The sequence below is a fragment of the Ailuropoda melanoleuca genome, chromosome 1 (assembly GCF_002007445.2).
Source record: "Ailuropoda melanoleuca isolate Jingjing chromosome 1, ASM200744v2, whole genome shotgun sequence".
Lineage (NCBI taxonomy): Eukaryota > Metazoa > Chordata > Mammalia > Carnivora > Ursidae > Ailuropoda > Ailuropoda melanoleuca.
This window is the reverse complement of record NC_048218.1, coordinates 342,063-358,949: the sequence shown is the minus strand read 5'-3', so window position 1 is coordinate 358,949 and position 16,887 is coordinate 342,063. Positions and strand designations below refer to the sequence as shown.

General features: G+C 50.2%; 1 protein-coding gene across 4 annotated transcripts in view; it reads left to right on the top strand.

The window, feature by feature from the left end:
* Positions 1–4,126: 4,126 nt before the first annotated feature.
* Positions 4,127–16,887, top strand: part of PCNT (pericentrin) — a 131,382-nt gene continuing 118,621 nt past the window's right edge. For 3 of the 4 annotated variants that reach the window (XM_034654113.1, XM_034654121.1, XM_034654105.1), the window contains exons 1-2: positions 4,128–4,350; positions 6,935–7,138. In XM_034654113.1, coding sequence (XP_034510004.1) covers positions 4,294–4,350; positions 6,935–7,138 — 261 coding nt within the window. In that variant the 5' untranslated portion in view covers positions 4,128–4,293. Of the gene's footprint in view, positions 4,351–6,934; positions 7,139–16,887 lie in introns of all 4 variants that reach the window. The other variant, XM_034654128.1, reaches the window with a different exon arrangement.

The window sequence follows — 16,887 nt, the reverse complement described above, 5'->3', positions numbered from 1 at the left end:
GTCTGCAGTACTGTGTTGCCTCGGCCGTCGCTAGGCACTGCAGACGCAGGAAGGCCCCAGGTTGCCGGGTTTCCACTGAGAGTGCTTCCCAGGCCCCACCTGGTCCCCACAAAGGAGTTGACAATAAACACTGCTAATCTCCAGGTGTAGCCAGGTGGGGCTTATTGGGAAGGCAATGAGCAGCAGCTGGGGCCAGAGGGCACAGAGTGAGGTCCTGGGGCGGAGGACAGTCCTGATTCCCCCATGCACTGCCCCACCCTCAGGACTGAGCCCAGAAGAGTATGGGTTAGGGGTGGGAGGCAGCTGCATCCATTCTCCATGCTCCTCAGGGGTCTCCCCTCCCTCCATCCATTGTCACCTCCAAGGCACCAGCAGGCCCCCAGCCCCTTCTGGGGACCCTCAGAGCCAGATGGGAGTGAAGCCTGGACACCAGGAGGACAGGGTGGGGGCATCACATCCCTGTGATTTCAGGAAACTCTGGATGGCAGAAGGGGCAGCACGGGGAGCTGAGCAATGACTTTCTTAGGGGCTTCCCTAGTGGGGCTTTCTTGGTGGGTCCACCCCACAGGCTCCTAGCCATCACCTTGCAGGACTCAGGGCCGCACGGGGCTACCACTCCTCCAGGCGGGGATGTGATTGCAGGAATGGGACAGTCCTGCAAGGATCCTGGCCTGGAGAGGGGTGGGGCACCTAGGGACAGGACCCCTGGTCAGGTCAGAAGTTGGTGGCTGGAGACAAGCACTCCAGCACTGGGGGGAGGGGGACGGGGACACCCAGCAAAAGAAGCCCTTTATAAATGATCCTTCACCCAGAGCACAGGGCACAAAACTGACCAAAGTGGTTCTTCATTTGTATAGGCTTTACATTTCAGGGTTACAAATTAATCAATTTGTATTTTCCCAGCTAGTGAAGTGGACGTAACAGATTGGATATTGGAGCCTGTGATAGCCGTCCAGGGCTGGGGCAGGAGCGAGGGCTCAGCACACTTGCAGCACCCCCTCAATGCAGCTGAACCAAACACTTGAATCAGATGGCCAAAATTTGGCTAAAAGTCCCTGAAATTGCCCATACACTTCAGTGTTTATGGTTTTGTATGTATCACAACCCTAACATTCAAACAGGAGGTCTGCGTGCGTCCAAAAATTTAGCTAAGCTACTCAAGGTAACCAGGAGATAATCCAAGCAGTATACATAACACATCCCAGTGTGAGTTAGACTGTTTAAAAAAAATAAAGTTATTTACTTGAAGTTATTTAAAGTTTGTATTTACAGAAAAATCAGGGAGACGGTATGAGGGTTCTCACAGTGCGTGCACTCACCCTGACTGCACTGCTGACTTCGACCCCGGTCACCTGGCTCAGGTGTGTGTGCCAGGCTTCTTCGCTCCACGGTTACTATTTTTCTCCCCTTTCCACAGTCCTCTATGGGAGGAAGTCACTGTGCACAACTCATACTTGAGTGAGGGTCAGGCTTTCCTCTTTGGGGGTATCTACATAATTTATTTGGACAGCGTTTTATTAAAAATACATTGAGAGTCAGATCGATAACATTGTCTAGAATGACTGTAGAAATGATTCTGGGGTTCTAGGGAACACAGACTGAAAACCAGTGACCAAAGCTGTGTGGGAAGACTGTGGGCATGCGCCCTGTGGAGTCTTACGTGTATTGCAACACGTAAAGGTTGAGAGGGGGGCTCGCGGACTATAACTGCTTTTGGAAAGTTGGCCCAGTACTCTGCCGGGGTTGCCTGCCCGACCCTGGTCTTGTGAGCCCAATCTAGTGTTTGCTCAAAACCCTGAATTCTGCAAGGTAAGACTGAAAGCTCCACTGCCCAAGGGCTGTGCTCTGACTCAGGAGGAGAAGTGCTTTCTGGTGGTTGAGCTTCCGGCACTCTCCGAGGGAGATCTGTCTCAGTTGTGGTTGCTTACAATCACACATCCTCACTGAGGGTGGAAGATGGGGTTGTGCTGCCCATGTGGATGGAACGGCACTATTATGATTACCCTTGTTCCGTCTCAGAGGAGAGAGTGGGCAGGGAGTGCACAGCCTAACACAAACCCTGTCCAAGTAAAGGTGCAGAGCAGAAGGAACCCCCAAAACCCAGGCCATGTCTCCCACAACACTGCCCAGAGCAAGGCTGTCCACCGCAATCTTGCTTTTCGTGCCACTTTATCTCTAGCGGCAGGCTGCTTGAATCGTGTCATCGTACGTGGCTTTACACAGGCCCAGTCTGCAGCCACGGCGTTTACACCTCCTGTGGGGTACGGGGGCAAAGCCGTCCAGTCTCCCATGCCTCTTCCTGAGCTCCGGACGCCCACCTTGTCCTTGTCATCTGCCTGAGCTCTGCAGTTCCTTAATCCTGCAGCTGAACCGTGGCGCTGTTCGACATACAGACTGCTTTCATTTTCCATTTAACGGTAAGCCGGACACTCCAACAGCAATGAGGAAAGTCAAAGGGAGACTGAGAATGGGAAAGCCCCCAGCTCCCCCGGTGCCCACGCTGGCGGAACGCTCTCTCCGCGCGGTTCCACTACAGCGACACAAGGCGCTGATCAGCTCCAGTGAGTCTAATTACACCAACAGCACTGGATTGCTAAGTCCTGCGCTGGCAATAAAACCCTTGCATTGTTCCCCTATCTGAACAAACAGGTTCCAGTGAAGTTGGAAGCTGTGGAACAATGATTTCACAAGATTCCCACACAGACCATGAATGCATAACCAAAGTTATAGTCCTTTTTTCCTTTTAAGATTTTAACAGACTTTATTTTTTAAAGATTTATTTATTTTAGAGAGTGTGAGGAAGTGGGGTGAAAGGGCAGAAGGTGAGGGATAGGGAGAATCTCAGCAGAGTCCCCTCTGAACAAGGAGACTGACAGGGGCTCGATCCCGCAACTCTGAGGATCATCACCTGAGCGGAAATCCACGGTCAGACGCTTAACCCACTGAGCCACCCGGGTGCCACACAGGCTTTATTTTTTAGAGCAGTTTTAGGATCACAGCAAAATTGAGCAGGAAGCAAAACATCCCTTTTGAACAGCCATTTAGGACACAACTGAAATTTACTCAAACATTCCAAAGCCTTAATTCTTTTCCACTTACGAAGACTGTTTTTGATGTCCACTTAACTGGCTCTCTCTCCGGTGATCTAGAACTGGGTACAATCACAGTATCATTTAAAACTGCACCCTCACCAAATTTTCCTCAAGGAGACCAAAGGCCACTGGCGAGTTGGCCCTAGGGAGCCCCTTCCACCCTGGGGTTCCCGTCCTAACAGGAATAGACATGGGTAAGTTTGCCTTCCCTGCCCTCCGGGGCCTCAGCCTGTCCCTCTCACCACTGTCGGTCCCCCCTAACTCTGACACAGGGGAATGCTCTATGGCGGAGGCGCGAGACCCATGACGGGGGAACCCCCCCCCCACAGTCAATCAGACGCTGCACTACCCCGGAGCTGCAGGCGGGCGGCAGACGCAGCCCATCAGAGGCCTGGACACGGCACTGTGTCCCCACGGAGAAAACCCCCCAGGTGCAGGAGGAGCGCCACTCCCAAAGGCTTCCCGTCCCTGCAGCTCCGGGCCCGATTCCACTAGACTCTGGCTGTCCCGGGCGCAAGTCACACCACGCAGCGGGGAGCAGAGGAATGACACCCGGCTGGCGGTCAGAGCGCGCCCCGGGGAACGGGAGCGAGGCCTGCCAGCACCGAGGCCCTCGCTGAGAGCGGGCGGGCAGCGGGACCAGCCGTGCAGTTCGCCAAGTCACCGCCTCCTGGACTTGCTCCGGTTGGACGCGACGGAGGGCGGCCACGCCCAACTCCCAGCTAGCAAGACAGCCGACGAAAGCTGACAGCCACGCTCGCTCCAAGGCCGTTCGAGGCGCGGCCCAGGAGCTGGCGCCGGCGCACCCTCCGTACGCGCCCGCCGCCCTCCCATTGGGCAGCTACGGCCCCTTTAAAACCGACCAATCACAGAGCGTTCCGAGCCTCTGCGCTCCATCACTGGCCCTGCTGGAAGGTGGGATCGTTATCACGCCAATGGGAGGCCAGCGGCCGGCAGGGGCGGAGCTCCGTCCCGGTCGCACCACCCTGACTGCGCGTGCGCGAGGGCAGGAACGCGCCTCCCCCCCCATTGGCTGCGAGGCCGACGGCGCACGCCGGGGGCGGAGCCGGGCTCACGTCTGCGTGACAGTTGTCGCGGGGGAGGGCGAGCCCAGACTAGGGGGAGGGAGTGTAAATAGAGCGAAGGCAGCGGGGTGTCGACCCCGTTACCTCGGGCGACCCGCGAGAAGCCCCGGAGGGAGATGGAAGAAGATGAGCAAGAGCAGCGGCGCAGAAAAGTGGAGGCCGGGAGAGCGAAGGTAAACGGCAGCGCTTCCTCCTCCTCCCGCTGTCCCAGCCTCGGTTTCCAGAGTTAGGTCCCGGTGACTGTTCCGTGCTCGGAGCGGCTGCGGGCAGGCAGGGACCGCCGCCAAAGTCTTGCCCTTCCCGNGGGGTGGGGGTGGGGGGCGGGTCTCGGCCGCGCGTGGCCTCCGGGGCTCCCCGCGCCCTCCCGCGCCCTCCCGCGCCCTCCCGCGTTTCCAGGAAAGCTGGCTCAGCAGCCTCTCGAGTCGCCGGCAAGTCTCGGTCAGTGGCGCTCTGATGGACACTGGTGGTCTAGGAACGTGCCGTCCCTGAGCGCCTGGCCACATTCCGCCCCCAGTAGAAGGTGAAGGCCAGGCTGGTAGTGAAGGGGGCGGCGTTGTCCCCACGCCGAGCGTCCTCGTTGCCCTGGACAGCCGGCCCGTCGCACACCTGTGCAGCCGCACCTTCCGCGGCTCCGCCTCCTAGAAATTGGGACTCCTGGACCACTGACAGGAGCCACAGTGTGACTTACCTCCGTCTGGGCCTCATCTCCACTTAGGTCCATTTAAAACGTGTGCAGACTGTTATTTCACTTGGAATTATGCAGCTTTTATTTTTTTTTTTTTAACGCGAAAAAGAAGTTTTGGAGCGGTAGTCCGGGAACACGTGAATTGTTTACATTGCAGAGTACCTCCCGGTGACCTGCTGCCTAATATTCCCTGGGGTCCAGGAGTTCTTGTAGCCTCGCTGCTGTTTCGGCCGGGTGAGGAGCTGTGCAGGAGCCAGTCCGTCGTGTTGGGCTTCCTAGGGAAGCTCCACACCGGGACAGTCTGCTGGGACCCTACGTTGTGGATGTCCCAGGGAACTCACTGTGCTTCTAGAGTTGTGTGGCTCCTGGGATGCATTTATCATCTTGCTTCTGCCCCAGTTTTCACGTAAACAGTGGTGCTCTCTGTTGGGGGGGCATAAGGTGGGGATTAAGCCATGAGCCGAAGAGATCCCGGCTGTGGGGGCAGAGTGGATGGAACAGGCACTTTGGCTGTGACTCCCTGCCCCACCCCATTCTGGCTGTGTAGGGGACGTTTCTTACCTACTCTGCCAAGGGATGAGCGAGAGTCTGTTCAGTGTCACCTGGTAGTGGGGAGAGGCGTGTGAAGTTGCTGTGTTTGAGGTCAGATGTGGCCAGACATTGGGAATTTCATGTGGACCAGCTTGGAGATATTCAGTGCTTGTTTCTTCCTTGGAGGGAACCACAGGGCCATTGCATTAAAGAGGCTATTCACAACACGTAGTGACTGGTGTAACAGCATCTAATGGCCGGGTGACAGGCAGAGGACAGAGTGGCCTCATTCAGGCTTTCTGTGAAGCAAAAACTTGTGCCTAGGGTTTGAAGAGGGAGGTGGTGGCATGTTCTTTTTGCCTTTATGTGCACCTGGCATGTACATGGGCCAGGAGATGGAAATGAGCCGGAGTTTAATATTTGACGTGTTTTCCCCGAGCTTGCCATGGTTTGTAAGCGTGTGTAAATGTGCTTGACGGAGTGTTGAGGGTGATGAAGAAGGTTCACCTTGTTGCAGGAAGAAACAGCGCACCTCTTGTTGGAGACCCCAAGCCAGAGTCGAGGATGGTGATGTGGGAGGGAACTTGGGGGCAGAGTTGATGGAGTGGGGCATAAAATGAGGACTATGGGGCTGGTTTGGAAGGCAGGGTGTCCTGAAGACCCAGTTTTTCTCATGTAAGTAGCCTTATGTAATTTTTCTGTGTCTGTGAAGGTGTGCACTTCTGTTACATTTACACAAATGTTTGTTAAATGCGTTTGCTTTTATGAGCACAGCTGTCATTTGAAGGAGCCAATGTCTGCTCATGAAAGGCCGATGTTAGATCTCATACCTTTGAGTAAGATCTTAGTGGGAGACGGTGTGTGAACAGAGTCTAAAATCCTTCAGTTCGAGGGACTGAACAGAGCTAGGTTGTGTCTTCTGATGGGTGACATTCTGTGGAGGTCCCTGGTGCATTGGTGAGCTGTGTCATGAAAAATAGAACATCTGATTCCATAAAGGAGGATCTTAGATTGACCTGGCTTAATTAATTTTTTGCTATTTCTGTACCTGCCTCAGAATCTATGGCTAGGAAGTTTTGGCTAGGCTATGTATTTCCTCGACTGGGGGGAAAATGGGGGCAAAAAGAGATTTAGCATTTATGTAGTTTTAAACCTTAAGCATGACTTGATTGAGCTATCAGTCTTTTAAATAGATGTATTTTTTTAAATCGTATTTTTCTGTGAACTGCCAGGGGCTAGAAAAGCTATTCTGCCACTTGGCTGTATTGCTTTCTTTTGTCCGTATGTAAGCATAATTAGCAGTTCTCTTTTTGAGACTTTTTGGATAGAATTCTGAACTTCAATGCTAGCACCGCCGATATTGATGAAGCAGAGTTTGTGGGACGGGGATCTGTTGGTTGACGTGGGTCTGGGGAGGTTTGGCTGAGTGCACTGAGCCGGCCCCAGAGCCTCATGTTCCCCACGAGCTCACTGGCTTTGTGGTTCTGTTACTTTTTTCTTACTTACCTTTGCCTTTACTACTTCTCTACGTTTTTGCGCAGCTTGCTCACTTCCGACAGAGAAAAACAAAAGGTGACTGTGCGCATCCGAAGAAAAAGACGGCGAAGAGGAAGGGCCCGGCTGTCGATGCGCCTGTCCAGGAGGAGAGCCCGGTAGCCACTGAGGATGGTGGACTCCTGGGAAGAGGGGACGTTTGCAAAGACGCATCGTGCAGCGACACCCCCGACGGGGCAGGAGCAGCTCAGGTGGGTTTCCTCCTCACCGTGGTTTCGCATTTTGCTTATCTTGTAGTTGTTGCCGGCATCACTTTGGTCTGTTTCTGCCTGTCAGAGATGGGGAAAGAGTTTCACTTTACAAAAAGGGAATGTATTTTTGTGTTTTCACTCCTACTAAATGTCTTACCATCTATGATTCCAGATCGAGTGAAGGCAAGTGTCAGTATGGGTTCTTGCTTTGAGAACGGAAATTTTATCGCTGTGAGTTCCTTGGGCGTGGCTGTACGCGTCAGCCCCTTTAACAGTTCTTTGGACGCTTAAACCGTGCTATTCCTTCACCTGCTTGTTGTTCTTTACCTTCTTCCTGAATGTTGTGTTGAAGAGGGATGGTTGAAGGTGTTGCACGAACGGTGTCTTGCTGGATGAGGCACCACCATCCCGTCCTTGAGGCCCCGCAGGGACAGGTGTGGCCGGCTAGCGGATGTGGGGCCTGCGTGTCCTCCTGATGGCCTGTAGGTGGGCTTTCGTTGTGGCTGCTTCTGTGCATTCCTGAGGGCCCTGGAGCTGTGATTGTTCCTGGCTGTGCAGCAGAGCAGCTCCAGGTGTTTGCTGGAGGGAGCTGGAGGATGGTGGCCGAGGGCAGAATTGGACCAACAATCACGATGCGTCTGGCCTGCTTTATTGGAAAAGTGGAGTCACTGCCGGCCTGTAACATTTGTGATATTCTGCTCTCGGGGCCCAGCCTTTGGGTCATCCTGATCCCCCACTGCAGGCCTGGGATTCATTGTCACCCTCTGTGCTCGTCCTGGGATAGGGCAGCAGCTCTCAGTGGCCATGTCTGCGTCACAGCTGTGCCAGTAGAAGAAAGCCAAATGGAGAGGCCGGAGAGTTTACTTCCAGTGGCTGTTCTCTGTTTTCTCCTAGGCTCCTTGAGGAGAAAAGCTCATAATTTATAATTAATAGTTATTTATTTTATTTTTACTTTCAAGTCAGAAAAGTCTTTTTATTTTAAATTAAATGTTCTATGTACTTTTGCTTTTCATTTTGAAATAACGTTTGGCTTAACAAAAGATTTGCAAAAGTTAGCACAGGGTTTGTGGATACCCTTCACTTCGTTTCTCAAAATGTTAACATTTTGTGTTAACAGCATGATTATCTCTGTCAGTTTCAATTGACGCTGAAATGATGCTGTGAGCTAATTGATAGAGCTTATTCGAGTCCCTCCCACCGTCGCACCACTGCTCTTTTTCTGGTCCAGGGTTGTGGACCGCATCTCAGTGTCCTGCCGTCTTCGTCTACTCCAGTCTGAGACAGTTTCTCAGTCTTACCTCGTCTTTATAAGTTGGACATCTTTGAAGAGTCCTAACTAGGTATTTTTTTTTTAAAGATTTAATTTTTATTTGAGAGAGAGAACACGCACACAAGGGGGGGAGAGTGGGGGGCAGAGGGAGAGGGAGAAGCAGACTCCTCGCTGAGCAGGGAGCCGGATGCGGGGCTCGATCCCAGGACCCCGGGATTGTGACCTGAGCTGAAGGCAGACGCTTTACCGATTGAGCCACCCAGGCGTCCCCCTGCTCATTATTTTATGGAATGCCTGTCAGTTTGGGTTTGTTTGATGTTTCTTCCTGATTAAAATCCGTTGTGAGTTTTGGCGAGAGCATGGTAGAAGTGATGATGTTCCCTGCTCAGTGCATGTGGTATTGGTCCTTGATGGTCTCACTACTACTGGCAACTTTGATCAGTTACTGTGGGACCTGCCAGATGGCTCTTGATAGAAAAGTTACTATTTCTAAATTTGTAGTTAAAAGGGTATTGTGTGGAGACAGAGACCCAGCAAAGCCCTATTTCTCATACTTTCCTCCACTAATTTTACCTTCCATTGATGATTCTTGCTCGCACCAGTTATTATGGTGGTGTTGGCCAGATGATGATTTTCTCTTCCTGTCGTTCTGTCTCCATATATTAATTGACATTCTGCTATAAGGAGAAACTGTCACTTCCCTCCAGTGTATTTATGTATTCAATTGTTTATACCAGTATGGACTTATGGATTTTTCTTTTTCTTTTTTAAGTAAACTTTACAACCAATATGGGGCTCAAACTCATGACCCCGAGATCAAGAGTTGCATGCTTTACTGACTGGGCCAGCCAGGTACCCCTGGGTTTTTATTCTGTGGGTTTTAATTCATCATATCAACTATATCAGTGTTTATTTTGTTGCTGAAATACATAGATTTGGCCATCGGGAGCGCCTTTGAATTGGCATCTTCCCTTCCAACACGTCCTCATTGTTTCTGGCACCCTAATTCCTTACATTTTGGCAACAAGATTTTCCAAGTTTATTTTGTCCTTTTCCTCTTATCAGCCAATTCTTCAAGGAGCTCTGATTTATTTTAGTGGAGAATGTTATTTAGAAATCAATATCTGGGTGACAGGTGTCCTTGTTGTTATTGGGGTGTCTTTGCTTCTAGGCTGTTTAAACAGACAGAGCTAGGTCTCTGTTTCTTTGTCAGTCTGTGTGTATAATAAAAACCATGATTTCACACTAGTACCTTCAGTTCCTATCCAACATCACAGGAATCATTCTGGCTTTCCCCCTCCCCCCTTAGTCTTAATTCCTTTTACCAATAGTGAGAAACCTGGCTTGCTTACCTTAATGTATTTCCTTATTTTCTCAGTCTTAAGATATACACAAATTAGTTCAGAATTGCTAATCCTCACTCCTGTGAAAAACAAATTTACTAACTAGATTATTTGTATATATAGTTGACCCTTCAACAGTAAGGGGGTTGGAGCACCGACAGCCCCCCTCCCCGTGCAGTTGAAAACAGTCCTCTAACTTTTGACTTCCCCAAACATAACTACTGTTAGCCTACTGTTGACCAGAAACATGGTATAACAGTTGATTAACACATATTTTGTGTGTTTTCTGTATCACATACAGTATTCTTTTTTTTTTTTTAAGGATTTTATTTATTTGAGAGAGAGAGCCTGAACATGAGTTGGGGAGAGGGGCAGAGGGAGAGGTAGAAACAGACCCCCTAATGAGCAGGGAGCCAGATGCGGGGCTCGATCCCAGGACTCCAGGATCATGACCTGAGCCAAAGGCAGACGCTTAACCCACTGAGCCAGCCAGACGTTCCTACAGTATTCTTATAATGAAGCAAGCTAGTGAAAAGAAAATGTTATTGAAGTCCTAAGGGAGAGAAGATACGTTTACAGTACTGTACTGTGTTTGTTGGAAAAAATCTGTCTGTAAGTGGACCCCTGTTGTTCAAGGGTCAGCTCTAGTTCTTTTGTCTTTATCATCCCAAAGTTTGTTGTGTAGTGTTCCACACTTGTTTAGTTTTTTTTATTCTTTACTTTTTCGTTATAGTTATTTTATTCTTCTGTAATGCAGTTAGTGTTGTTTTATTGTTGTATTCTGTTTTGGTTCTTCTCACATCCAGGTTGACTTTATGTTTCACCTACTCAAAAAATAATTAAATAATTACCAAGATTCCAAAAATCAGAGTTGTACCCGCTGTCATTACTTCCTCTTCCCTACCACCCCATTCCCATCTAGGAGTGGTATGGTTGGATCGTGTGGTAGGTGTGTATTTAACCTGTTAAAAATCTGCCAGAAATGGTGCTACAAATTGGTTGTGCCATTTTGCATTCCCATCAGCAATTCAAATTCAGAAATACAAAGGAATGAGCTTTCGGAGACACGGAGGGGCCTTAAATGCACATCGGTCAGTTGGAAGAAGCTGGGGGACAGGCTGTACACCGTGTGAATCTTTTGCAGAGCGTTCTGGAGAAGGTGAAGCTGCAGAGGCAGTAAACGGAGGAGCTCTTGCCACAAGTTGGTGGGGGAGTTGATCGGTGAAGCAGAGATCTTCTAGGGAAACTATGCTCTGTGATCATGTAGATTTTAAACTATGTTAGAAGACATTTGTGTGCAAATTGAAAAACCATTTAGGAGGGACTGCAGGATGGAATGCAGCCTGTGACAGAAAGCCCTGCCAGTATTACCAGTGTACAAAACAGCCTCACTGAAGGGGGTGAGGGAAAGCTGCTTACCGGAGTCACTTTGGGAGTGAGTGGAGTTTGGAGGACTGAACGCGGAAGGAACCGTGTGTAAACAGTGGCTCTAGTTGATAAAGTTGTTTCGCATGAGAGCAAGGGTTAACGATTCTGGTACACGTACTTACATGCTAGAATCGAGCAGTCAAGAAAGGATGGCAGGTGGCGGGAGCGAGGTGTCCCATTGTCTCAGACATGCTCACGCAGTGCTGCCACAGTCAGCCTTTGGGTTGAAATGAAGGTGAGGGCCCTTGGGGTCTGGGTGTATGGGGAAGGCCGTGGAGAGAAGGTCAACTGGAAGAAAAGGGAGGGAAGAGGTCAGGGGAGATTGGAAGGTCGTGCATGAGTCACTCGAGCTGTCAGAACAGAGCGCGGCAGACGTTGATTCTCCGTTCTAGAGGCCAGGTGTCCGACATCAAGCGTTATCAGGGTTGGGTTCTGGTGAGGCCACTCACTGTGTCCTCACATGGTCTCTCCTCTGTGTGGGGGACAGTACTCCTATTGGATAAGAGTCCCATCCTAATATCTCCTTAAAAACCCTGTCTCCAAATAAAGTCACAATGGGGGTTAGGGCTTTCACATAAGAATTCTGGGGGATATACTTCAGTCCATAGCATTCTACCGTCTGATCCCCCAAATTCATCTTTTTGCATATAAAATATATTTACCCCATCCCAGTGGCCCCAGAAATCTTAACTCTTTCCAGCACGTACTCCAAGTCCTGAGTCTCATCTAAGTATCATCTAAATCAGATGTGGGTAAGACTTGAGGTAGGATTCCTTCCAAGGCCGAATTTCTCTCCAGCTGTGAGGCTGTGAGACGATGTTATGTGCTCCCCACAAATACAGTGGTGGAGCAGGCAAGGGGTAGGTCACTCTGCTCTAAAAGGGAGAACAAGGAAAGAATGAGGCACAGTGGGTCCCCAGCAAGTCCAAAACCTGGTAGGCAAATTCTGTTGGATTTAAAAAAAAAAAAGATTTATTTATTTGAGGGAGAGACAGAACAAGTGAGCAGGGGCAAAGGGAGAAGCAGACTCCCCACTGAGCAGGGAGCCCAACGCAGGGACTCAATCCTGGAATCCTGGGACCATGATCTGAGCCAAAGGCAGATGCTTAAGTGACAGAGCCACCCAGGTGCCCCTCTGTTGGATCTTAAGGCAAAAAAAATAATCCTCTTTGGCTGGATGCTGCTCTGTCCTCTGGGCCTACTGAGGGTGCAGCCTCAGTCCGAGGCCCTAGGTGGTGACCCTGCCCTGAGGCACTGGGCGGACACTGTCTGTCTTGCCGAGATTGAGGAAAGGATGCCTCGAGGAGGAGATAGCCTTGCCCCGGGCCTCTGATGGGAATGGCAGCCCTAATGGCCCCTGTATCACCGTGAGGGTCATTCTTTCTTTTTCCGGAAGGATAACACGTGATCATGGACGGAGAGCTCGTTTAGTGCTCTGGAGAATCCCAGAAGTCTGGAGGGTTTTCTGTGTTCCCGCGTCTCTGTCTCCTGCGATCCAGACTGGCGGGGTCTCTGCTGGTGTGATCTGTAATCGCCCCCCCCTTCCCGGCTGTGGCTGGTGTGGCCAACTGACTCTGTGGATGGTCTCTTTATCAAACAAGTGCTCAGCCACAGCCTTGGTGTCCTCCGCAGTATGGTAGGCAGAGAATTTTCCAAGTCTTCAAGTTCCGGCTCCCTTGGCTAGCATTGCTTCTTTGTACCTCTCCTCCGATTTTAGCGTGAGCCGTAAGGAGAAGTAGGCCACACCTGCCCAGCTAAGTATCCCGTTTCTTTGCTCGCAAGTTCTACCTTCCACAAAACACTGAGCACAGTGCAGCCAAGCTCTTGGCCACGTTTGTCCACGGGTTGCCTTTGCTCCAGTCTCCCACCAGCACGTTTCCCGTTCCTCCTCCTCCTCGGAGGCCTCACTGAAGGGCCTGTGGCGCCTGCGTTTTTCCGGCAGCCGCTGCCCATCACCCGGTTCCAAAGCTGTTTCCACACGTGTAGGCGTTTGTTACAGCAGCACCCACTGCTGGTACCTGGGTGTGTCTCCATCAGCGAGGTTCTGTGACAAAGCACTACAGGCTGGTGGCCCAGACAGCAGACAGTTCTTCTCGCACAGTCCGGAGGCCGGACATCTGGGGTCAGGGTGTTGGCAGGGCCTGTTTCTCCTGAGGACTCCGTTCCTGGCTTCCAGATGGCTGCCTTCTCCACGTGGCCTGACGTGACAGAGCTCTCCGGGGTCCCCTCCTCTTATAGGGACACTAGCCCCCACCCTATGAGTTCATTTAACCTTAATCACCTCCTTGGAGGCCCTGTCTCCAAATACTGTCACAAGGGCGTGTTGGGCTTCAACACAGGAATTTGGGGGACACAAGTCAGTCCATAATAGGCAACTATAACAGGAGGGAGGATGTGATAAATCCGGAGGTCATATTTAGAGAAAGGCTGTTGCAGTCTGCTTGGCGAGGTGGCGGGAATGGGGTGCTTGGGCCTTCACGTTCTGAGACTGTGAAATAGATCATTATCTTTGTCTTTTAAAGGACAGAACGTATTTGCCTGTGGATCAGAGTCAGCTGGACATTCAGAGGCTCAGGCTAGAATGTCCAGACTGGAGGAGGAGCTTCTGAGCAAGCAGGACCTCGCCGGGAGACGTGGTCTGGGGTGGAGGGCTTCAGGCCCAGCTGGCTCTGTGCCCTGGCATTCCCTGCCATCAGGGTCACCGTTCATTTCTTAACATCTTGCCTCTTTCAAAGGAAATGTCACGTTTATGTGAAGTTCGAAGGCTAGGTGTTACCTCCTGCGTCATGGATTCATTTTGTTGTGTCTGAGCTGGTGTCTTCTCTCTTCTCACTGGGAAGCGACCGGCCTGGTTTCTAGCCTGGGGTGCAATCGGTGTCCGTGGAGCAGTGGGTCAGAAGAGCAGGCGGTGGGCGTGCTAGCTGGCGGGCGTGCTAGCTGGCGGGCGTCCTTGGGCCCCTGTGTGCGGAAGGAGTTCAGTTGCCCACGGTGGGGTCGTCGTTTCCTGGGCAGTCCTGCCAGCGCCCGCTGTGCTCTCGGGGTGACCATGACTCCTGGTGAGGGGCCCTGCCACCCAGAGACCTCTGCCTGTAGCTTCACGCCATTTTTAGTGGAGACACTGATGGCTGTGACCTAGGTTTCACTATGTAGGGAAGTTCAGTTAGTTCTGAGTTGTCTCAGCCGTTTGAGGGGTTTGGGGGAAGAGTAGTGCAGAAGTGTTTCCGTCCTTGCCCTTGAGGACAGGGAGGGAGGTGTGGCCAGGGATCTGCTTTCATACAGTGACCGAGGCAAAGCATTTTGGTTTTTTACTTAAAACTGTTACTACAAGTAGTAATTTTCTACTTCAAGCAGGGTTTTAAACCCAGAGGCTGTTGAAATGTGTGGGCTCTTTCTCTAGAAAGATGTGTGTGCTCATTCAGTCAAAATTTTGCTTACAGGGGCGCTTGGGTGGCTCAGTCGGTTAAGAGTCTGACTCTTCATCTCAGCTCAGGTCTTGATTTCAGGGTTGTGAGTTCAAGCCCCATGTTGGGCTGCATGCTGGATATGGAGCCTACCTGAATTTTTTTTTTCTGCCTACCACGCGTTGTTTGTGAATGCCGGCAAGGATCCTGTGCTAACTTTCTGTGAGGGGGCTTCCCCCGCCCAGCAGTTCTGCTTCTCTGTGTGGTCCAGAATTCCTCTGCAGTGTTGGTGGCTACAGACGAGGGAGAGACACTCCTCTTTGTGTCTGCTGGCCCTTAAAATGGTGGGCAGCGGTCAGGCATCCGACAAAAGCTGTTTCTCAGAGTTGTTACCTTAATGAGCTAACGGTAATCATAAGCTAAAAATGTAATCATCAGATATTATCTCTCCTGGTTCTCAGACATCTGTTCTTAAGGTTTCCAAAAGCCTGAAGTTCTACACAGGGCGTTTAATTCCCTTGATCTGTACACTCCACCCCCCCACTTTCCTTTGTAATGTAGCTGTTAAAGCAATCTGTTGGTCATCCTGAAGAACTGACCATATTTTGGGTTTTGTTGTTTGCATCCCAGTGGGTTGTTGGAAAGGTTCCTCTGGCACCCTGTCCCTCTGGTGTGTAGTTTCTCTAAACTGGTACTTCAGTCTAGACTGGAGCCTTGATCAGATTATGGTAGTTGGTTTTTTAAAATTAATTTTCCTTTCAAAATTTTATTTAAATTGAATTTAGTGAACATATTGTGTATTATTCGTTTCGGGGCAGAGCTCAGTGATTCATCAGTTGCAGGTAACACCCAGTGCTCATCACATCACGTGACTCCTTAATGCCCACCCCCAGACCCCATCCCCCGACCCCCTCCCCTCCAGCAGCCCTCCGTCTGTTTCCTGGAATCGGGAGTTCATGGTGGTCGTTTTAATGGCAGGAATATTTTGTAGTTGTTGCGCACTTCTGTCAGAAAGCGTGCCGGGCCTGGTGGTCTCTCGTGGTGCTACGGTTATCGGCGGCTCTAGGCCCTGTCTGCATGCTTGTCCACTTCAAAGGCCCTCGTGAACTTTCTGTCTCAGGTTTTAGTAGCCAGTGTGGGTTATTGCCTAGAACTGTTATTTCACCAGTGCTGCCATTCCTTCCTTATTGACTGCCGTACTCTGTAAGGACAACTCCCCTTCATCGGTTTTTTGGTTACCCTGAGGTCCAGTTTGCCTTTGTACTGGGAAGGCAAAGAAAATGCCTCGTTCTTTTCCTTCAGTCACCGGTTTAAAAAAGTTACTCATTTCCTTGGTTCCAGTCTCCAGATGTGACCAATGATTTGTCATGAGCACCTCTGACGTCTGTCACTGTGCTGCTCAGATTTTCCCATCTTTGACCAGGGAGAGCGTCTTTAGTTTGACCCTCCACCGTCATAACTATGATGGCAGCCTTGGTTTTGGAAACAAAATGTCGTGGGTTAGCTTGTGCATTTCTGCCCCGGGCCTGGAGCCAGCCGTTTCTCCACGACCCCTGGGTCCTCTTAGTGGGACATAGTGTTCGGAAACATGATCCGGACGTTAGGGGTTTCATTGTTTCAGGGTCATGTCAGTGAGTACTTAGGGTTTTGTTTTACAGTTTAGGAGTTAGTACTGAGATTTTCAGGTTAACAGTGTACGATTCTCCTGCTTAAGTTTGAAATTTTGAGACATATGTTCCTGACATGAACATGATCACCCAGTGGTTTTTCTTTATACATAGTTTTAAAATACCAACGTTATTAATAACCGTGTGATTTCTTTGCATTTTTTGTCCTTTAGGTATTTTCCACAGTGATTGCAGTCAAATTACTTTGTTTTAAAGTCACTTGAAATAGTTCTGCTCTATGTGATTAAGCCAGTAACTTCATCTATTTATACTCATTTGTTTTATTTTCTCCTCACGCTTTAGGGATTTTGTTAATTTGTTTTAGTTTTACCATTACGTAAAACATCAACGTGGTTCCAAAATTAAATCTGTAAAGTCAAAGTATATTCAGATAATTTGACTAATATATGCCTCTCCCTTACATACTATTTTGTTCCTTGTTTTCTAGCTAACTATTTAAATTAGTTTTTTGCTTATTGTTACACTTCTAAAAATAGAAGCAAATATGTGCATCTGTCCCTCACCATCTGTCTCTTCAGTAGCAGGATACTTTACATACGTCTCTGTGTCTTGCTTGTTCCCTGACAGTGTCCTGGCAGTCACACCACAGCAGTTTAACCCTCCGACTCTTGGTCTTCGC